This window comes from Ascaphus truei, chromosome 8 (genome assembly GCF_040206685.1).
Source record: "Ascaphus truei isolate aAscTru1 chromosome 8, aAscTru1.hap1, whole genome shotgun sequence".
NCBI classification, from domain to species: Eukaryota; Metazoa; Chordata; class Amphibia; order Anura; family Ascaphidae; genus Ascaphus; species Ascaphus truei.
Genome location: NC_134490.1, coordinates 97,089,345 through 97,113,519, shown reverse-complemented (window position 1 = coordinate 97,113,519; position 24,175 = coordinate 97,089,345). Strand labels below are relative to the sequence as shown.

General features: G+C 41.5%; 1 protein-coding gene across 1 annotated transcript in view; it reads left to right on the top strand.

The window, feature by feature from the left end:
* The window catches only part of CCDC6 (coiled-coil domain containing 6), a 90,159-nt gene that overhangs the window by 49,300 nt on the left and 16,684 nt on the right, over window positions 1-24,175 (top strand). The window contains exons 3-5 of the mRNA XM_075612959.1: window positions 9,078-9,206; window positions 11,146-11,249; window positions 12,842-13,002. Of these exons, the coding sequence (XP_075469074.1) occupies window positions 9,078-9,206; window positions 11,146-11,249; window positions 12,842-13,002 (394 nt within the window). The remainder of the gene's footprint in view (window positions 1-9,077; window positions 9,207-11,145; window positions 11,250-12,841; window positions 13,003-24,175) is intronic.

Sequence of the window (24,175 nt, the reverse complement as noted above, 5' to 3'; positions counted from 1 at the left end):
GAGCACCCGTGTACAGTACAACCATCACCACTAAGACAATAGACTTTATTTTCCAACTAGTATCTGCCTGGCCTGTTGGTTAGAATGACATTTTTACACAATCCATTCACACAGAATACCCAGAATCCCACCCTCTCCCCTAGTGCTGATATAGAGCAGTGGTGCTTCCTTCTTTTTTTTTGCTATGGTATGCGTTGAGATACATTTTTATTGTACCATGTAGACTTGTACAGTAACGCCTACAAACCATAGCAGGAGCATTTCATTAAAAATCATTAAAAAAATTATATAATACTGCATTCTCACTCTTTCCCCCCCCCCCCCCCCCCTCCACAAACTCTGTCCTTTTTTTAATGATGTTGAATGTATTAAGCTTCTTTGGGTTGCTATAGCAGCTATTTAGGAAGCTACACCATTTCCTGTTTAGAAATAGGCAGCCATTTTGCGAGCCAAGGGAAGCAGGATCTTCACCTATCGGTCACAGCACAGTGGGCCGGTTGGCAGCTTAGATAAGTGCATTTGCGTAAAATTTATTAAAAACTAGCTGATATACCCGGCGTTGCCCGTGATTTACCCCCCTTCACAGCTGGCTGGCCCCCACGTTCACAACTCCGTTCCCCTTCACAGCTCCGCCCCCCCTCTTCACATCTGCGGTCTCCCCTCCCTGCACCCCACATCACTCTCCACCCCTCGTGGCCCCCACATCAGTGTCCCCCGCCTTGCACATCACATCACTCTCCGCCCCTTGCACCTCACATGACTCCCCCCCCCCCCTGCACCTCACATTACTGCCCCCCCCCCCTGCATCACCCCAGACCCCCACCACATCACCCCCCGGCCCCCACCAAATCACCCCCCGGCCCCCACCACAGACTGTCACACACACACACACACACACACATTGTCACACACACACACAGACAGAAGTAAGAGGCAGTGTAACACACACACACACTGTAACACACACACACACTGTAACACACACACACACACAGTAACACACACACACACACACACACACGTCACCTCTCCTTCCGTCCGCCGCCATCTTACTCCGCGAGGGAGGAAGGGGGTCCTTCCGGGCGCCGCCATCTTAGGCGCCGCATGTCCACTGCCTGTCGGAGCACCGGGGAGGGGAGCTGAGCGGAGCTCCGGGGGGGGGAGCTGAGCGGAGCTCCGGGGGAGAGCTGAGCGGAGCACCGGGGGGGAGCTGACACGGGGAGAGGAGGAGCGCGGGGGCGTGCGGCGCGTGCTTGAGAGCCGTGGGGGGTGTCCCGGGCGCTCGCTCCGCTCCCCCGCTGACTGTGTGTGTGTGTGTGTGTGTGTGTGTGTGTGTTCACTCCGCCTCAGGCCAATGAGAGGTGCGGGGGTGGGCGGCCCAAGGGACCAATGAGATTTCCCCTAGGGACACAGGAAGATGCAGACAGGCATACAGTGCTTTCACTAATATATAATAAGATAAATAAATTGGGCAGCGAGAAATGGCCCTTTAAAGTGGTAAACCGTTCACTGACGTGTGTAAGAGGTACTTTACAGCAGCAAATCCCCCAGAAGCCTCTTTGCTTTTAACTCATACAATGTTAGTATTTTACCCCACGAGTATCCTGCTCTTTAAAAAGAAACGGTGTGGAAAAGCATGGTTTTCTTCATCCCTAGCTTCTGGTGTTGCCATTTTATTCTCCCGCTCACTGAATATTTGAAACCCTTATATTTTCTGAACAAAGCATCAAATAAAGAAAATAAAAACTTTTACTGGAAAGATCAAGCAGAGATCTCAATGCAATTACAAAAATAATTGCAGAACAATGCTGATGCTTTATGTACTCTGGATATTAAATATTACCTGGGCTCCCTATTCTACAGTGCTAAATGATTTCCCTTGTTGGTAATTATAACTCTAATTTGTAGTTCTTCGTCGCCTGTAATCTTTGTTAATGTAATAGAAATCCAAACTACTAGAGATTAAATGAGACCGGAAAGTTGATGAACCATGTACTGTACAGGAAAGCTATGAAAGGCTATGCACTGCGGCAGTGCTTTTCAGCAGCAGGTCCCAGGAACACATGGGCGCCACCAACAGGTTCTCTGCAATTTTCAGGTCATTTGAAAGCTACATAGTTACATAGTAGATGAGGTTAAAAAAAAGACATGTATCCATCAAGTTCAACATATGCTTAATTTAGATGACAGATACTTTATCCTATATCCGTACTTACAGTATATTGATCCAGAGGAAGGCAAACAAAAAAACCCAGAGTCATATCATCCAATGATATCTCATAAGGGGGGAAATAAATTCCTTCCTGACTCAAGAAATTGGCAATCAGATTACTCCCTGGATCAACATCCTTCCAATGTTTATGTATTTGGTATATCGCTGTATACCTTTCCTTTCTAAAAACATGTCCAACCTTTTTTTGAACAAATCTATTGTATCTGCCATCACAGTCTCCATGGGTAATGAATTCCACATTTTAACTGCCCTTACTGTAAAGAACCCTTTCCTTTGTTGCTGGTGAAATCTCCTTTCCTTCAACCTTAAGGGATGGCCCCGAGTCCTTTGTACTGTTCTTGGGATAAATTGTTATTTTGAAAGCTTCCTGTACTGTCCCCGACTAAATTTGTATATAGTTATCATTTGTATATAGTTGTCATATCCCCTCTTAGATGCCTCTTTTCTAAAGTAAATAAATCTAACTTAGCTAGCCTCTCCTCATAAATTAGATTGTCCATCCCTTTCCTCATAAATTAGATTGTTCATCCCTTTTATTAATTTGGTGGCTCTTCTCTTACAATCTCTAGTTCCATAATGTCTTTTCTAAGGAATGGTGCCCAAAATTAGACTCCATATTCAAGGTGTATTCTTACTAATGCTTTATATAATTGTGTTTACTTCCCTTCCATCCATTGTCTGTCTAATGCAAGATAAGATCTTGTTTGTCTTTGCAACTACTGCATGATTTTAGGCACTATTGCTAAGCCTGCTGTCTACAAGCACTCCTAAATCCTTCTCTATACATGATTCCCCTAATTTATTCCCATTTAATTTGTAAGTCCCCTGTTTATTCTTGCTTCCCAAATGCATAACCTTACATTTATCTGTATTAAACCTCATCTGCCATTTTCCTGCACAAGTTTCAAGTCTCTCCGAGACCCTCTGGAGAGAAATTACATCCAGCTCTAATTCTACCACTTTACACAATTTAGTATCAGCAAAGATGGAGACTTTGCTCTTGATGCCAACCTCAAGGTCATTAATAAACAAGTTAAAAAGCAGGGGTCCCAGTACCGATCCCTGAGGTACTCCACTCAAGACTTTAGTCCAACCTGAAAAAGTTCCATTAATGACAACCCTCTGTTGTCTATCCTTCAACCAGTTTTCAATCCAGGTGCATATATTTTTACTGAGTCCAATTTGCTTTATTTTGTACTCTAACTTCTTGACTGGAAACGTATCAAAAGCATTTGCAAAATCTAAGTAGACCACATCAACTGCTTTACCCTGGTCTAAATTCCTACTTGCCACCTCAAAGAAACAAATAAGGTTAGTTTGGCAAGATCTATCATTCATAAATCCATGCTGACAATTACGAATTTTATTTTCGATTAGGTATTCCTGAATTTTATCCCATATTAAACCTTCAAGTAGCTTCCCCACTATTGAAGTCAGGCTTACTGGTCTGTAATTCCCAGGTTGTGATCTAGCTCACCTTTTTAATATAGGCACCACATCTGCTTTACGCCAATCTTGTGGTACTGCGCCTGTGGAAATGGGGTCCTTGAATATTAAATGTGATGGTTTAGCTATTACTTAACTTAACTCCTTGAGAACTCTTGGATGTATGCCATCGGGGCCAGGTGCCTTATTTACTATAATTTTATCAAGCTTCCTAGGAACTTCTTTCTCAGTTAACCAATTGTTCGTTAATATAGAGGTTGTGTCTTCCTCCTGCGGCACTACTATTGAAATTGATTCTTCCCTGGTAAACACAGAGGCAAAGAATTTGTTTAATACCTCTGCTTTTTCCTTATCTCCAATAATCTGCCTTCCCATCTCACACTGAAAGGGTCCTATATTTTCTTTTATGATTTTTTTTTTATTAAGGCACTTACATAACTTTTTAGGGTTGATCTTACTTTCTATTGCAATCCTTTTTTCATTATCCATTTTTGCTACTTTGATTGCCCTTTTGCAATTTTTGTTACATTCCTTATAATTCTGATACGATTTCTCCGTCTCTTCTGACTTCAAGAATCTAAACACCTGTCTCTTCTTGTCCATTTCCTCCCCTACCTGTTTATTTAGCCACATTGGTTTTGACTTAATTATAAACAAATATTACCCAAGGGTATACACTCTGTGCTTTTCTTACAATGTGTTAGACTGCCCATCTATCTTCTACATATTTCCCTGCAAAAGCATCATCCCAATGTATTACTTGTAGATTAGTCCTCTGTTTAATAAAATCTGAATTTCTCAAGTTTACAGTCTTTGTTGAACCCAAGTAATCTGTTTTTTTTTTTATAATTAATTTCAAATGAGTCCATGTTATGATCACTGTTACCCAACTTGTCATATGTGGAGAATTGTTCCAAATACAGAAGAATTTACAATCAGACGCGCTATTAGAGAGGGTTGGGGTTCCTTACAATGCATCTGATCTCAGACGCGCTATTAGAGAGGGTTGGGGTTCCTTACAATGCATCTGATCTCAGACGCGCTATTAGAGAGGGTTGGGGTTCCTTACAATGCATCTGATCTCAGACGCGCTATTAGAGAGGGTTGGGGATCCTCAGAATTTCACAATATAACTATAGCGTTCCTTAACCCCAAAAGGTTAAACACTGTACTAGAGTAACATGGTTACAAGAATGCAGAGTTGGCAGCTACTTACTTTAACATTCTTATGCCCTTAAACTGGTGGTCCCCAATGATTATGCTGCTGGTAATCAGTTTGTCCCTTTTATTGTTGGGAAGCAGAATGTTCCATTAAGATATGTTGATAATCAATACCTATTAATACTGGAATGTTTTCAGATGTTTTGCAACTTTTAGATACTTAATAGACCACATACATTTATTATTGGGTTACAACTGGTGTCATTTTGCTTCTCGAAACGGTACATCAGCCCAACAGAATCACACTCGGACATCCCTTCCTAATTTCAATTTATTAAAGAAGTGCAGAAAAATATTAGGCTGTGTTCGTCCTTGAAGTATGTGCAACAAACTGTTCAATACCCCCTGAACATGAGATGCCAGTCAGACGTCAAATGGCATTAGTTACCATAATGATGACAATGTGTAGTTTCATAATCAGATTGTTCATCATGGGATCATTGATCAGTAATCTCACTGTACCAGTGAACGTAATGTTCAATCTCTCCTTAAAATGTTTTAAGTAGTACATAATGTATAACCGATGCCACGATTTCACTTCTAAATTCCAACTTTTAGTTAATGATGAAATCATGTATCAAAAACACAGACACTGTGATAGTCCCCCCACCTTGGTTTGAAGCACGTATGACTGTGTTGTTAATTCTCGGCTTCTGTTTTGACTGTTTCCCAAGACATACTTTAAAAAATAAAAAAAAGAAGTTTGCTTATATCTATCTTTCCTGTTAATATATATTTTATACGGAAATTAATTAAATAAATGTAAAATGTACTAGACAAGTAACCCATATAGCTTAAAGTTAATTTCTTGGTCTTCATGTTTGTATTATTTTATTTATTTATTTATATATATATATATATATATATTATACTATATTAGTGAAAGCACTGCCTGCCTGTCTGGATGTCCGGTGTCCCTAGGGGAAATCTCATTGGTCCCTTGGGCCGCCCGGCCCCGCACACCTCTCATTGGCCTGAGGCGGAGTGACGGGCCACACGCGCACACACACACACACACACACACACACACACACACACACACACACACGGTGGGGGGGTGTTGCATACATTAGCTTGATTATGTAGAGGGGGGCGCGAGCAGCTTGCAGGGAAACCTGGGGGCGCTCCGTGCTGCTGCTTCTATGTCTGTGTCTTGCAGAGGGGGCGGGGCCAGAAGATCCGTGCTGCTGCTTCTATGTCTGCCTTGCAGAGGGGGCGGGGCCAGAAGATCCGTGCTGCTGCTTCTATGTCTGTCTTGCAGAGGGGGCAGGGCCAGAAGCTCCGTGCTGCTGCTTCTATGTCTGTGTCTTGCAGAGGGGGCGGGGCTTCTCTCTGCACACAGACAAGCACTCCTCTTCCTGTCTGCTTCCCGTTTTCAGCAGCATGGGGGGTTGGGGGATCGGAGCATGTGGCCCCCCCAGGTGAAATTGTGGACTGATTAAGTGTGTGTGTGTGATGGTGGTGGTGGGGGGGGGGGGAGTGATTGGGGGGGGTGGGGGGGATTGAGTGTGTGTGGGGGGGGGGATTGTGTGTGGGGGGGGATTGTGTGTGTGGGGAGTGGATTGTGTGTGGGGGGGATTGTGTGTGTGTGTGGGGGGGATTGAGTCCCCCCCTCCCTGCCCTTTGCCCCCTCCCTGCCCTTTGCCCCCCCTGCCCTTTGCCCCCCCCCCTCCCTGCCCTTTGCCTCCCCCCCACCCCCCTTCCACTCCATGCCCCCCCTGCCCTTCCACGCCCGGGCAACGCCGGGTATATCAGCTAGTATATATATATTTTTTTTTTACAGTAATTTGCTGTTTAAAATCTCTTTAATGGTTTGAAACATCATTTCATTTGTAACATCTGATATACTATATTTTCTATAATAAAGCACGAAAATTGCTGCAAAACGTAAGAACTACAGACCCCACACCAAAGCGAGCCATGTTCCGAAAACGCCTGTTTTTCTGTTCTTTGTCTCATAGTTGTAATAGTTTAAAAAATACCCAGTTACAGTACCTCATCATGCTCTGAAATTTCGCCCCAAAGCCGAGGTAAGCTGTACAATCCTAGTCATCGTGGTGGCCTTTTATTAGGCTACTCTCTTCCTGCGGTAATGGCACTGGGTTAGAGGCTAGAGAAGACAGACAAACCAAGAACTGGCAGGCTAAAATAAAGTATAATAATAATAATAATAGCATGTTCTTGTATAGCACTGCTAGTTTTACGTAGCACTTTACAGAGACATTTTTGCAGGCACAGGGCCCTGCCCCGTGGAGCTTACACTCTATGATTTTGGTGCCTGAGGCACAGGGAGATAAAGTGACTTACCCAAGGTCACAAGGAGCCGACACCGGGAATTGAACCAGATTCCCCTGCTTCAAACTCAGTGCCAGTCAGTGTCTTTACTCCCTGAGGTGCTCCCTCTCTCCCTCTAATACAGCTGCTATCGCGTTCCTTTATTTGAATAAGAGTTGGTACTAGCTTTATAGCTATTAAAGTTGATATTAAAAATATTCTGTAATTTAACACTCGTTGGTTAATTAAAACATTCAGAAATTTAACAAACCAGGAATTGTTTATCTGACATGGTTTAAGTACAGAGATTTGCTTTCTAATTATCTGCTAAGAAAACTTCAAGATTTACAAAAAATAAAAGCTGATCAAGTTGACAGAAAACACACAATTTTCCTTGCTCATACCTCAAAGGACTAATATATGAAACGAGCAAGTCCACCGTGATGTAAAAGGCAGCGGTGCCAACCAAGTAACATGGTCTGTGTATAGTGTTGGCCTTATTAGCGCAAGCGCAGCCAACTCCAGTCCTCAAAGGCCACCAACAGGTCAGGTTTCCAGAATATCCTTAAATGACCTGTTGGTGACCCTTGATGTTTGGAGTTGGCCACCCCTGTATTAGCGGGTATTTAAGAAGGTTTATTTTAAATCTGCTATAAAGTCTGAGTTGTATTGTAGAGTCGTTACTAAAACATAAAACTGGTAGCACAGAGTTCAGTAATAATGTTTAAAATGTTTTGCTTGCCATAACATATATATTTATTCTTAAAGCAGCAATACCCCGTTTTTTCCCCCACCAACCTGAACCACGGGGTAACCCAGAGCTGATCTGTTGTCACTGAACTCTACAGTTCCCGACACAACTGAGTTTTTGTTTGTGAATGTCTGACAGAAAAAAACGACAAAAATGGCTGCGTAGTCACCACCTCAGTTGCAATGTCATCTCTCGATGTTGCAACTTTAAATTGGCCGCCGGAGCAAGCTTGGCTCCGTGGCCATTTGTGTCCAATATTTTGAGAACCCGGGGGTCCTCAGAGGTCGGGGGACCATGAATCTGGTCCGTTGCAAGCAAGTAAAAAGACCACTACAAATAAAATCGAGCTGTGTGGATTTGCCCAACATAGCTATGTATTGAATGTTTTAATATAGTAGTATGTCATCGATTTAATGGCCATGAAAGTTGTAAAGGAATGTGCACCGCTTTGTACTACCCTTCTCATTTTTCTTCTCTGGCTGATATAACCAGCAGAGCAATCAATATTTTTAGGATGACAAAAAATGACACTAACCAATTATTCTGATCTTTTATTTATACTGCACCAAGCTATTAAACGGCAAAATACAGTGAGAATGTTAAGACAATACAAATAATATTCCAACGTTAACATACGTAGGTAAGGAGGACGCTGCCCCAATGCTCTGCGGAGCTTACACTTGTTGAAATCCCCGGGAAGCTTGGTGTATGTAAAGTTTTTATTAGAAACGTTGTCTTTGACCTTCATGAAGAGACTGTATGAAGAATTTGAAAGTTCATGTTACAAAAGATTTAAAGACATATTGTATGCATGTATATTTTTATTTCTATAACCCCCGCAGCTGTACTTGGCGCTTTACAAGAGACAATACAGTACAGGGAATTATAGGACAATAAGTTCATCAAATAACTAAGATCAGACAATAGGAAAGGAAATCCCTGCCCCAAAGAGCTTGCAATCTTAAGTGGTATGTTGGGAAATGTAGCGACAGCAGGTGTGGGAATACGTGCAGTATTAAAATATTTATTTGCTGAGCAGTCTTCTGACTTAAGATACCACCACTTAGTAGATATGTGGCCTTATAAATGGGTACCCATAAAAAAGCATGTCATCTTTTTTTGTTGTGTTTCTTTTTTGTCTACATGTTTTAGTTACAGCATGAGAAGGCAGAACTTGAGCAGCACTTGGAGCAGGAGCAAGAGTTTCAAGTGAACAAACTAATGAAGAAAATAAGGAAACTGGAAAACGATACCATCTCCAAACAGCTAACACTAGAACAGGTAAAATGCCAGTAGTTTCTTGCAAATGTTTGGGCTGTTCTCATTTCTAAGAAGTATACTTGTTTTCAAAATACACTGTTCGTGTTGATTCTCCTGAAATGATCTGGTTTTACATCAATCGAACAATAAAGGCCGACCTTTCCTTGTGTCTTCAGGACAGGAGAAGGTGAGAACTAGTTTACTAAAATGGATCTGTTGGCAGACAATATCTTTAGCTGAAAAAGGCAAATTAACACTTGAGTAGAAACGCTGAAAGCGAAAACGATCCATTCTTTCGACCATTTCAGTGCCGGAGGGGCCGATGCACCGGAGCCCCCCTTCAGATTGTGTTCACCGTTGCTGTGGAGCAAGTGGACACAGTCTCCCCAAGAAAACAAGCAAAAATGGCATGACGTTAGGGGTTTAGGGGTTAAAAGCTTGAATATTTTCACAGCCACTGGGTGGTGTTAGAAATGTAAGTTTCATTAACCAGAATAATATATTTTTGGACTGGGTGTGCAGGGGATTCCACAGTGAATAACAGGTTGTAGGGGGCCATAATGGGAAAGAATATATAACAGGGCTTGCATGATAAATGCAATAAAGGATATAGAGGCAAATGACAAGTTTTGGGTTATATGTATTTTAAAAATACAATTTGCTCTAAAAACAAACAAAGCAGTAGTATTTTTGACAATCCGTTCATAAGAGATTTCTCTTCCCCCCCCCCCCCTGTATATATCACATACGCCACACCTGTGAGCACGTGACTGTGAGAAAGGGGTTAATACCTGAGCCATCATGCTTCCTCATTTACCTCCCCGCAGGGCCCTCACAATGGGCATTATCTCCCCAAATATTCACAGCTCCATATGCTGCCATGGCCAAGAATGCCAACACAAATCTGCTAAAGAAAAGGTTTGGATAAATTGATTTAGGTTAATCGATGATGAGAAATTCACATGATCAGAACAGATGTAATGCATTGTAAAGTGACGTGTGAATTGGGTTGTCTTTTGTCATGGGTAGAATTTTAGCATGTTATTGCCTCTTATTTTGATGTCTCCACATGCATGTGATAGTATGCAAAGGTTAAAAATATGATTATTTTTTAAAAGGAGTAGCGCTCTTTATTTTTATTTTTTAAGTAGTATAATTTTTTTTTTTTTAGTTCTTGCTCCACTGTTCACGAGTCTGGAATAGAGAAAGGGTATTTACAGGAGTTCTGTATTCCAACTTCTGCTGTTATCAGCGTTGACCAGGAGGGGGAGCACCTAGTACGTGCTTTTCACTTGTCAAATGGAAGTACCTCACATGCCTGTGACTATTGCAGGGACGGGATAAAGTTCAACCCTTTCAGGCTTCCTGGGTGATGTCATTTGCTATTAGAGCCATTTACTTTTGCTATGTTAGCTCTACAAGCAACTGAATACAGGAGCTTTACGAGGTAATTTCCCCATGGCCCTCTTCAGTGCCACAAGTCTGCCAGTGCTCATTTGTTACAGATATGGGGTTTCCACTGAATGTTGTATCTGAAATTAGTACAGTACCTGTACAACCTTAAAAGCTCTTACACGTCTGGGTCCATGTATTGTGATAATGCCATATAAATCAAATGAGCAAATAAAATATCTGCACTATATCATTTAACTGTATAATCACTGTGTGTGTCAGTCTCAATTGAAGTGAGCTATGTTTTAATCCATTACATATCAATCTAAAAGAATGTCATTTTCCTCCTGAATCATAAGTTTCGGCATAGCATCTTTACATTAATTCAGTAGTGGGGCCTTACTCATTAGGCTGCCCCGAGTTGCATATTTCCAGTAATTTGGTTTCTCTGCGATTTGATACTATTCCAGCCTTAAACCAGAGTATTTTAGATCACAATGGTATAACCCTTCTCAATAATAACACTGCATAGGTTCAATTTCTAATACAAATATTCTTCTGCACCCAGCTAAGACGTGAGAAAATTGATCTTGAAAACACATTAGAGCAAGAGCAGGAAGCACTGGTAAATCGCCTTTGGAAGAGGATGGATAAGCTTGAAGCAGAGAAAAGGTATGTTTCCAAGGTGTCCTTTGGGAAGTATGTATTTTCAAGCGATAGTCCAGACTCTCAATATTCTGCTTCTAGATTCGCTAAGCTCTGTTGGACATTAACTCATGTTAGTGACATGTTAAATAGGCTGTTAATCATAACGCAGTATTCACTGAATCAAATAATGTGATGTTAACCAGGATCTATTCCAGTAAAAAGCATGACGTTATTTGTAATGGCTGCTATTCTAAATGGCAAGCATATGTCTCCACAGCCTAAATTATATTTATCGCATCATTTCCGTTAACGCCGGGAGATAATGATACTGTAAGTAAAGCCAGTCATACGCAACTCTGGCATTACTCCCATCCAAACCAGGAAATAGGACTCGTGCGAGAGACAGACTAAGACAAATGTAGGAGATGGCCCAATTACTTTTAGAACTACGAATATATTAGCCAAGGGGGCGCGGTGGTTACAGAGATCCCGCACTCTTCCCCATATCATTTAAATGTACCGCCTGGGAGCGCGCAAGTCCTCTGTAACTCACTTACCTTGGCTTCGGGCGACGTCATTTGACGTTTGATACCATGGAAACAGGGATTTAGTGCAGGTGAGAATTAAACATTAAAAATAAGCGAGCAGCCGGTTTTGCTGCTCTAACAGCATGATGAATAGAAAAAGGTGATTACCAACCTCAGTGACAAGTGAAAGAATCACAAATTTATATAATTGTCACAAATAATGAAACCATAGGGTGTAGTCCAGCTCCGATGAAAAATACTTATTTCAATTGTTGACTAGAATAGAGGCATATGATACGGCGCACAAATACTGCCTGGTTTATCCAAAAGAAAGGAGGGAAAAAAGAGAAAAATATAGTGCAACACAGCCAATGATAAATATCAGCAAAGGAAAGAAAAAGCACAGTGTCCCTCTTAAATTGGAGGGCAGGATGAGGGTAAAAAAAAAACCTCTTCCAGATTGTGGCAGGATTGTCAATTGAAAGGGTCCAGAACCAATTGGAAATTGTAGAATTGAAAGGGTCCAGAACCAGACAGCAAGTTCTCCACTCAGAAAAATAAGTTCCTACTTTCATGTCATAAACTGATATTTGAACCAGTTTCTTCTACTGGACACCAGTCTTAACATCTTCTGAATTGTTTGCTCCAATTAAATCCTATTTTTGTAAATGACTGGTATGATGGTTTTGCATTTGCAAAACTGAATGGAGCAGACCAGGAAGCCAGAGCGCCTGCGTTCCTTTCACACTGTATACTGCCCACTTACGAGTCTAGAACATTTACTATTCATTTAATAAGGAGCCAAGGAAACTCATTTTATTTTGTTACTGCCGTGATAATGCCCTGTTGATCGCTTTATTACTGGCAAGGCACGCTGAGTTTATATGTATGCAGCAGTTTTGGGTCCATTCTGCAGTTAGTGGAAGCAAATGAGAAATTTGGTGATGAAAGGAGTTGCTTGGTAGGCATATTGGCTTTTTTTTTAGTGTTGCCCTTACAGGCATTAACTCCTCCGATTTTCTGGTCATATAAGAGCACTTATGCATTTTCCTCTGATGTCTAACCTTGTAAACATGGCATCTTGTGCAGAATTTTGCAGGAGAAATTGGACCAGCCTGTTTCTGCTCCTCCGTCGCCGCGGGACATATCGATGGACATCGACTCTCCCGAAAACATGATGAGGCACATCCGATTTCTGAAGAATGAGGTAGAGAGGTTAAAGAAGCAACTAAGAGCTGCTCAGCTGCAGCGTAAGTACACCACTTTATTTATCACTTCCTTTTTCCCCCAATCTCAAGTGTTGGGTGGAGGGGAATAATTATCAGGCGATAGAGGGCACCTCTCAAAGTTACCAAAATAATCGGCTTCCTTAAAGAAATCTAACCATGCTTATCGTCACAATCAATGCAATATCCTGCGATTTGTTTTTTGTTTTTTTAAATCAGTTGCATATAGTATTAAACCAGGGTTGCACAAACTTCTCGAGCTGCGTCTCCCTGCCCGGGAGCCGCATCGTGCGCGACCCTTCCCCCACCCCCCCCCCCTCCTAAAGACCCGCCGCCAAATGACGTCACGGGTCACGTGACCCCACAGTGTCATTTGATACGTGTTGCCATGGCGACACGTGACATCACATGCCCCTGCGGCGAGACCAGGTAAGGGAGTTAGAGGCCACACGCCTCACTCAGCATTTCATTTAAATGCCAAGGGGAAGAGCGCGGCGCCTCTGTAACCGTCGCCTCCCAACCCACTGTGCGCACCGCTGTATTAGACAATACTTACAAAAAATGTTTTAACTCAATGCCATTTTCAAGGAGCTTTAATATACTGAACATCCTTTGATTTCTATAGCATGTTTTAGCCCACTTCCCCGGCAGTGCAAGATCTTTGTAACACTTTCCTGTTTGATAATTTGTTGCCAATATTCCCAGCGGTTTGAGCTGCAAACTAACAATAGATATTACTTTAGTAATATAAGAATACATTGTAGCTGTTGAGTTACACAGGCTGAAGGATTGATTGAAACTGAAAGGCAGCCATTAAGTGAACCCCGGGAAGCCGGATCTTTGCGGATTGATCACAGGAGAACGAATCGATCAGCAGTTTATGTAATTGGTTTTCAATAACGGTAATGAAAGGCTGCATATTTTAAAATAGATTTTTACCGTGCCGCTTGGATTGCCTCTTTAATGCAGATATTTGGCTTTTCAGATTTCTTTGCACACCCCCCTCATGTTCCAACATTCGAGGTTTAAAAAATACAGAATTTCCATTTTAAAAAAAAGTCTAATTTGTTAAAATAATAGTCTGTTTACCCAGATGTAACACCTTATACAAGTCAGAAGGAGCTGCCCCTGTAATAGCAACACAATACACGTGTCATTTCAGTTCCATGTTACACTGATAATGGAATTATGCACACTTTTGTATTTAACCCCTTTGTGTTAGAAGGGTAAATAACTACTAAGAAATGAAAGTGTAATTTAAATGAATTCTCACGCTTTTACTCTCCTCTCTGTGAACGACACTTTGCCTGTACGAAGTAAAAGTCCTGCTACTTGTTACTATTAAATCATGTTGGCCCTAAGAAAATCAGCACCTCTCAGCTCTAACATATTTTTAAAAACAATCTTAACTCACATAAGTTTCTAAAAAATAGCTGAGAATTTGAGTGGCGCACCTGCTTAAGGAATGTGTTAATTACCTTTTTTAATGAAAATTAATGATGCAACAAAAATGGATCCATTGAAATGTATTAAGTAACATTGCAGTAGATATAGTTGGTGGTTACCGACCCATATCACGTTCCGCTTTGGAATTAAGCACACTTGGAACTTTGGCATCACACCTGTGACACGGATGAAGTGTTGTGTGTTTAAAGTCCTTTTAAAGTAACGCTTTTGTTGGGATGCAGATCTCTGCAGTAGTCATTGCCCAACTACAGAAAGAGCAGCCTGTAAATAAGTCACAAACCTTTAACGTTATGAAGTCACATATTGATACATTGTACAGTATCTGCCAAAACTTTAACCTTCTCGACTGTCCCGTACTGAAGAAATAATTAATAACTCCCAGAATGGCTTGCACAAATTAAACCAGTACTCCTCCCCAAATGTTGTATTTGTTTTGTTTTTTTAACCTTGGAAGAACCTGGTTGGGGGGAGGCTTCGCACTGAGCTCAGCTGTGTTGCCCCCTGGTTGCCGGTAAAATTGGCTTTCCATTTTCTTCTAGTTACTATAAACTTCAAATATCGCCGCATATTCACTAAAAAAAAGCTCGCAAAGGCCTCTCGATGATATTGAAGCGTTTTTTTGGCCGTTAGAGTGAGAAGGCCCCATGGCCATTTTGTGTCCATCGGGCACAATTGGGGAAGGATAAGTTGCCATTTCAAAGTTAGTAGTTAAAGAAACATGGTTTTCCAAGGGACTAACAGTATTTTTCAACCAGGGTTCCTAGGGCATCCCTAAAGGGGTCCCTGCAATTATTTGAAAATTGCGTTAAATACAGAAGAATTTACAATGCATCTGATCAGAGTTATTAGAGAGTGTTGGGTTCCTCAGAATTTCACTTGGGAACCCTTAAACAAAAACATTTAGAAACCACTGGTCTAACATAATCCCCAAGTGATCATCGTCAATTGCACCATGCTGCCAAGTACTTCTGTACTTCTGTACATGTAAAGCATTGCCCAGCGGCGTCTTTTAAAAAGAACTAAAATAGCCAAACTCTTTACCTTGTTTATCGTTAATGATCTAGAGATACACAGACAATGGTTTAAACACCCATTACAAAAAAATCCTTCCATCTTGCCTCTGCAGGGGAAGGGTTCTGGTTAGAACTGCAGTAGCCTTCTTCAACTTGAATTATTCCTTCATCTCAAAAGCATTTTTTCCTGCGAATTAGAAAATGCTTTACTAGGGAACAGAGAACAGCTGCAGATGGATGCAGAGTGTTGTGTGGGTGTGTATATAGGTGTTTTAATGACTGAGAGGACATTGAGATTGGCAATTAGTTGAACTTGTTGGAAAGCCCAAATGTTTATGGTGAACTCTCAATCCGTTATGCAGAAAAAGCTGGGTGTATAAATATGTAGTCATACTCACAACAACATCATATTCCTGAACCATTCTTTTTTTTTTTTTCGTTTAAATACTATGCGATAGAATATATGTTTTACCTCCCCATGTTGTTTTTTCCCATGCTGACTAATTTCTTTTAACAGAGCGTTTTAGTCCTAACAAAAATAACCCTGAAAACCTACAATCAATTAACTGCCCAGAGGCATGGGAATTGTGTGCTTCAATGGTGAATTCTAGGAACCCATACACGGTTGCACTTGAGATGGTTGTACCAGTGGCATAGTAGGTCATGTGGTCATATTGCAAAGCGGTGTTTGGTTTAAATGGGCCATCATATTGCACACCAGATAGCGCGTTGTTTTGGGCTCCATTATAAAATATAACATCCAATGGATTTCCTTTTTATGTAGTTAATGTTTTTACATTAAAGTGTTCCTGGGCCTCAACGTAGCATTACACAGATTTTGACGTACCGCTACTATATTTTCTGAAAGTAGATAACCGAAGGTATCCTGTGATGGATCACATTAAACGGCCATAGAAAGGATACAGTAGAAAAAACTTATGGCACAAAAAGAAAAAGAATACATAGTACAATCTGTAGAAAAATATGAATCCCCCCCACTCTCTTACACTAAAAAAACTTCCTTTATATAAAGTTTTATGAATTGCAGATTGCTGCTCCTTGTCATGGGACTCCAGTACGCTTGTCTAGTGGTACATTACCTGGTTCCGTCCTCCGTCTTGTGTCCTTGGAACATCCTACGCTTTTCGCCTGGGCTATACCACTGACAAAGGCAAAACGCGTAGGGTGTTCTGGGAATGTGGGACAAGACCAGGCCAAGGTGCTGGGCCGAAAGTGCTTGAGTCACATGACGCTGAAGTGTCAGCAATCTGGCGCTACGGTGATGAGGTTTTGCAGAGTGGCTGTGATTCTTCACACATCTGAAATGCTTTTAATGTTGATACACATTGTGAGTTTGGCACGCTTATTTTAATCTTGGTAAAATTGAAACTTTATTACGCCACGTGCGCTGTTTTCTGTATCCCTGTGATCCATTGGGAGTCACAGCAAGGAGAAGGTGGAGGGGGATGTCCAGATGTCCACCATTCTTTGCATACACCTTCAGATAAAGGAAGTTTTTGTGAGGGTAACATTATAGAATTGGGACATTTTCTTCACTGTACCCTGGGTGAGCATATATAACGCAGGCTGGAGGGAATGAAATAAACAGTCTAGTCACTATATTGTAATTTTGTTTTATTAGATTATTTTTTAGATTTTTGGCTAGATTTATTGAGCTAATCAGTTATGTCTATTCCACCAGTTATAAAAAGGCCGGCTTCACATATTGCCTTTTTTCATGACAGATAAAATACAAATTGTTAGGTTCTCCAGTGCCAGATTAATGTCCACTTTGACTACCCCTCCCCAATACCGTTTTATTCTTACAAATAAAGGATATAAATGAGGCCTCCTCTCCGCTGCCTGAGTGATCGCATCACCCATAGAGCGAGGAGCCCAGGGAGACTGCATGGAGCCCCTGTGTGAGAAACAAATGCATCTGTTGAGACTCGGGCCCCTCCCTGCTGCAGTAAAGAGGGGGAAGCAGGGCGACGTTTATAAACCTATGGGACACTCGCTTGCAAAACTTGAAACAGTGAAGGGGTTAATATGGCTGCTAAGTGCCTCACTTTGCAACATTAGTAGACCTGGAACCTGAGAAATGTAAGATGTTTTTTTCTGTGAAGATCTTCTGTAGTGTGCATGGGAAACAGCTTAGCCGTCTGGTGGAGTGGAGGAAGTGAGAATAAACAGCAGAAGTTGCCATGTGAAGGCTGCAGGCTTTGAGCCTTTCTAAATGCAAATTAAAATCAAATCGAAAGCAGCCAGGAAAACAATAAGGTTGGTGCCAGGCAGCATCACGTGACATCCCTTTGTCATGGCAACGCGGCGCCGTTTGCCGGTGCGGCGCCATGATGAGGGACCCTGCAGGAAGAGAAGGTGAAGGAGCAGGTAAGGGGCCCCACACCACGTCTGCTCGAGCCGCACAATAATCCCAGCCAACACTGGGTACATAACTATCAATTTCCTCACTTTTTATCCTTTTTACGGTAATGGATGATGTTGCAATAAATTTTTTTTTAATAAATACCAGTATGTATTCTGGGAAAATCAAATATGCTGCCCCATGCTTAATTAATATGTATGCTAACGTACTTGTAGTTTGAATCTTGTGCAATGCCTTGTGTATTCCGTTTTTTCTTGGTATTTGCAAGAGATAAGAAAGGTTACCCCTTCTGGATAATCAGATTGTGAAATCCACACTTCCTTTCGACCTTCATCATTAGAACAAGGTCTATTTTAACAATTTACAGCTGTTGAGTTTGTTAAAACATTGCAAGTATTTTAGAACATTTTTGAGCATTGCCTGTTTAGTGTTCCTTGAAATATTTTCCCTTGTGCTCATATTTTGAGCTGACAAGATTTGTAGATATGTTTTTCTGTATATTATTTAAAGGTCTCAAGTGCCTTTCTGATTAAATGCTCCCATATTCTATACATATGTAACCAACATCTGCAGCGTGACATACACAATGCACCAGCAGTACAATTTCCCATCAGTTTCCCAAAAATCAGCATTGGGAGTGGGCACTGAGGCCTGCGTCTTTTGAGGCCTAATTTTTCATTTTAATTACATATGTATACATTTCAAACTTGGAAATGTATAAGCACAACAAAATAACTACACTATCCCTGTCCGTGCTGCCAAAAAGATCCTCAACACTACAGGTGTTGATTCAAGAGAAAAAGTTCATATGGCCAAAAATGTCAAGGTGCAAAAACAGGAACCAGGATAAAGGTAGAGGATAAAAATGTGTTGTTTTTTTTATGGAGTGGCGTGGCTTTAACACTGAATAAGCAAGTTGCATGTCTGCCTAGTTCCGCCAGTAAGGGGGGGAAAGAAAGCAAAAAAACAACCAAATTCGCCCCAGGACAACCCAAAACGCACTCCTAATCAATCACTAACCAGAACCCTGAACTTGGGGTTTAAAGGAAACTGCGACGGAGGAGCAGCTGCCGATTTGGGAGACGCGGATCTCCCGCTCTGATTCAGCGCCAGGTGGCCACCAGCCAGGGGAGGCATGCCGAGCGCGAGTGACCGAAAGGACAGGAACCAGAGAGGAGCGGACGTGCACGGCTGCAATAAACTGTAAGCTAGCGGCAAAATAGAACGGAGACGGCGAGGAGGGGGGTGGGACGAGAACCGGGGAGGTGCACTGACAGAGGGGAACGGCCATCTTGTGGAGAGGAGTCGCAGGGACGAGAGGCAAGGCCAGCAGACGGAGGAGCAGGAGAGAGTGCCGTGATCCACCGCGGAGGTCCATGACTGCGGGTAAGAATAGGAGGGGAGAAATGGAATCGCGTGTTAGTCCTGATCCTGTCACAAAATGGCCGCCGGCAGCCTGTGAGAAGAAAGGCAGAGATGGCAAACCCTCAAAAAAGGCCATACCGCATTTAACAACTGCATATCAGTGACTGACCTAGCAGATATCCCCAGATATCACTGTTCTGTCACCTGGCCCCGACGGACAAAAGCATCATAGAAAAGCACTGGAGACCCCGCAAATGTGGCACTGATCAGAGGTGAACTGAAGCCACCCAAGTCTATAAGCCTAGAAGGAGAGAAAGGGATGACAGTTATATCTGAAGCACTTTTTCTGATTTGTATTATTTGTTATTTATGATTGTCACATGTATTACTGCTGTGAAGCGCTATGTACATTAATGGTGCTATATAAATATATATACATACATACATACAGTTCCTGGATACATACGGCCACTGACACCAGAGAGTTAAAACAGGGAAAAATTTAAATTTACAAATCTTGGCGGAGCAAACTAGGTTTGGAGATGAACCCACATGCAAGACACTATCTAGAAAGGACCAGAATCTCATGAGACCAATCTAAGCACCTGAGCACAATTAATAAATAGACATCCTCAAACAAGCAGAGAGAACAAAACAAAATAAGAGCCCAGCACAATAACGAAATGCCCCCCCCCCCCCCCACCACCAAACCGCAAAAGCCAGAGGTGTCAATATTCTTCAATAGAAGAACAATGAATGCGACCACGCCAAGAAGAGAGGATGTGGCCTTAAGAGAACAGGAGGTGGTGGAATCGGACACTGACCCAGAGAGAGAGTCAAGCATCAGAGGAGACCTGAGAGAATGGGTCAAAGAAATTAAACAGGCATTCCATAAAGAGCTACAAGGTGCCATGAGTGGTCTCAGGTCTGAGATTTCGGCAGTAGAAGAGAGAACTAAAGGCCTTGAAGAAGCTACGAAGTGTCACAATATCAGATCACCATGGACTTGGACATCAAGCTGCTTAAGGAACAAATAACGGAGCTACAAGAGGCACAGGAAGATGCGGAGAACGGGTCCAGACGGAACAACATTAGGATGAGGAATGTTCCAGAGACGACAGGATCTGATGTCGCCTGGTCTTATCTACAAAGACTTTTCCAGAGCATACTGCCTGATGCCACCACAGAGGCTGGAAATGGATATAGCGCATAGGGCGCTGAGACTACGAGGGGAGAGGCCCTAGGGATATTATAACCAGACTACATTATTTCTCAGTGAAGGAAAAGATACTCCCCAAAACCAGAAATCTGAAAACAATGATTTGACGTTGATATCCAGATTTTCACGGACATTGCGCCAATAATACTGGCTAAAAGGAGAAGCCTGATAGAAATTACGGGTTTACTTGGAAGCCGTGCAGTTCGATACCTGCGGGGATTTCCCTTTAGTCTCCAAGCTTCACATAACGGCAAGCGGGCTTCAATACGGAGACAAGCTGATGACCCGAAATTCATCAAATCCCTGAAGTTAGAGGTCGCTCCTGAAATAAGACTTCAACAGGCACAGCCCCTCCCAAGGAGGGAGGCATGGAACAGAATGGAGACCAACTAAAAACAAAAAAAAACAAGGAAAGCGGCCCAGACCCAAATACATCCAGAGACGAGACAGGCCCAGCACATTGAAAGTGAAGTTCTCTCAAAAGAGAGAAAAATAGAATGATATATTGAGCATTCGAGGAGACTTAACTGGACTTTTATTCAGTAATCCAGAGACAGTTAGCAAAGTTCAGGAGAAAAGTTGGCCGACGAGCATGCCTTATAGACTGGTCCAGAACCTAAGTGGACAATGTAAAATATTAGTTTTCTTTTCTTATAAATGTTTTAATTAAGCTAGAATCTAGAGCAGTTAAGACAGGAATTCTAGATCAGTTTATTGATTGTTGACTAATAGCTATCCAGCAACGGCAAAACCAAAGTTAAAGTTTATAATATGTGTATTTTGTTCAGGTTGAAAGAAAGTTTTTTTTTTTTTTTTTTTCACTTAGAATCTCCAAATAAGATTCCTATCAGTGGACACACAGGTTGGGACAGAATAGACTAGATGGTGCTTATGACGGGCTTTGGATCTTGGGTATCAAAACCCGCCCCACCCACATTTCCCCACCCTACACACCACAATCATCCTAAAGGTAGAGTCAAAGACCCAGGATACATATGGGCTTCACCCTCACCCAAGTTAAAAACCCTATGCCTTTTCCACCCAATTTTTACCTAACTTTTCTCCCATTTTTTTCAACCACATCCAATCATTTCCAACATTACTACACCAGACTACATCGGGCCAATGACGTGAGTATGTATAGAGCCCTAGGCTTTATAAAATCGAAAGAGGAAGCAAAGATGCGAAACACAGAGACAAAGAGATAATGGACTGAATTCACCAGGGAAAAGAAGACTAATGATACGAGATTTTAAGAAAAACCTCGGGGATATCTATATTATATTTAAAAAAAAAAACATCTAATAAGTGAGGATACAGCAAGACTATAGAATGTTTCTCCAAGATATATCATTCACCGGCCCAGAACAAAAAAGCAGGAGTCTCGATTCTTTTTAGAACTACGATACCATTCTTTAGAAAAGCTAAAAAGGACAAGTCAGGAAGGATGATTATTTCGGGTACACTAGGAACAGTAGACATAACCATAGCAAGCATGTATGCCCCCAACGAGGACCAAGAATCTTTCATAGACAAGGCCCTCCACACTATTACGCAACATAAGAAAGGACGACTAATAATCGGGGGAAGATTTAAACACTGTATTGGACGCCACAAGACAAGGCAAAACCCTCTAACAAAGATTACAACACAAGGCTAAAAAGAGACGGGGCTGAAAAAAAATTCTTGTTGAGAATGCCCTGATACACGTGGAGGTGATGAATCCTACTTCTAGGAGTTACTCGTTCTATTCAGCCCCACATGACTAATATACAAGAATAGATTATATTCTAATTTCTAGAGACCTGGCAGACTGCATAATTAGTGCAGACATGGACAATATCATTTGGTCTGACCATGGCCCAGTCGTGCTAACGCTAAAATATATTAAAAAAGGGGGTCTCCTAAGGGGAAGTGGCGGCTAAATGATTTATTATTGGGGATGCCCGAAACCAGGGATACCATAGGAGAAGCTTTACGAGAGTACTTCACACAAAATGACAACGGGCAGGTTAGCAAACCTGTTTTATGTGCAGCTCATAAGGCAACTATGAGGGGTAAAATTATTAGTATAGCATCACACAGAAAAAAAGAGAAGAACAAGAGATTAACTAAATGACAATTTGAAAAAAAAACGAAGAAGAATACCAGCAGAGACTGTCCACTGACATTACAGAGAAAATGGAGGAATACAAGCGGGAAATAAAAAATATAATGTTAGAGGACACAGAAAAAGCAATGAGATGGATGAATCAACTCTATTAGAAGAAGGGCAATAAAGCTGATAAATATCTAGCAACGAAACTAAGGAACAAAATGTCCAGCTTAAATATATTCAACCTAAAAACGGACCAGGATAAAACGACCTTTAATCCGACGGAAATTAATAGCGAATTCGTAAAATACTATAGTTACATAGTTGAAAAAAGACATATATCCATCAAGTTCAACCTATGCTAAATTTAGACAACAGATACTATATCCTGTATTTACTTATTGATCCAGAGGAAGGCAAACAAAACCCCAGTGAAAGATCATCCAATGATATCTCATAAGGGGAAAAAAACATTCCTTCCTGACTCCAAATATTGGCAATCTGATTATTCCCCGTATCAACATCCTTCCCATGTTTACTTATTTGGTATATCCCTGTATACCTTTCCCTTCTAAAATGTTGTCCAACTTTTTTTGAACAAATCTATTGTATCTGCCATCACAGTCTCCATGGGTAATGAATTCCACAGTGTATCTACCCTTACTGTAAAGAACCCTTTCCTGTGTTGCTGGTGAAATCTCCTTTCCTCCAACTTAAAGGGATGACCCCGAGTCCTATAGAAGCCTATATAATTTAAATGCACCAAAGCAAACAGATCTAGGACAAAAGGGGAGCATTGATCAATATCTAGATACATGTGAACTTCCCAAGCTGGACAGCCAAACAACAAATCAACTGGACACCAAGATAACAGACAAAGAGATCTCGGAAGCTATAAAATCCCGCAATTTCCAAAGCCCCAGGCTCGGACGGATTTTTTTACTTGCACAATATTCTTACTAGTAGGTGTTGTGCTAAAGGTAATGGCAGGAACCTCGCATCTGCCAACAAATACACAATAAGAGAGCGTTCCTTCGCCGCACATTTAATACAATTCTAAGCATTCTTTGCTGCTTTATTTGTTTTTATTTTTCACTGACACTGCAAATAAAAATAACCTGAATTAAGCAGCGCATAATGTCTGTAGATTTAACATGTGTGTGGTGTGTGTATTTTCTCTTGTATAGTGCTGACCGTGTACGCAGAAGTATTGCAGGCACAAATACCTGTCCGGTAAAGCTTACAATCTATTTTTTTTTGTTCATGAGGCACAGGGTGGTAGTGACTTAACTATGGTCACCAGGCTCTGACGCCAGGATTTGAACCAGGCTCCCCTGCTTCAAACCCAGTGCCATTTTTTCAGCGTCCATGCCACATGTATGTATATAGTGGGAGAGATGTACTGTATATAACTAGCTTTATATATCTAAGATTTGCAAATGTCTTCAAGTTGGCTTTACCTTTTCCCTTACATTTCGTATTTTTGCGAAAAGTTCATATTGCTCAAAATATTGCAGATTTTTACTACTTTACACCTAGATTGAATGAACATTGAACTACAGTATATGGTCACATAACCTTGCACATTGACTTTTAATGTCTAAATACTTTACAATAATTTTCTCTAGTCTTTTGTATTATGTTACTGTGTT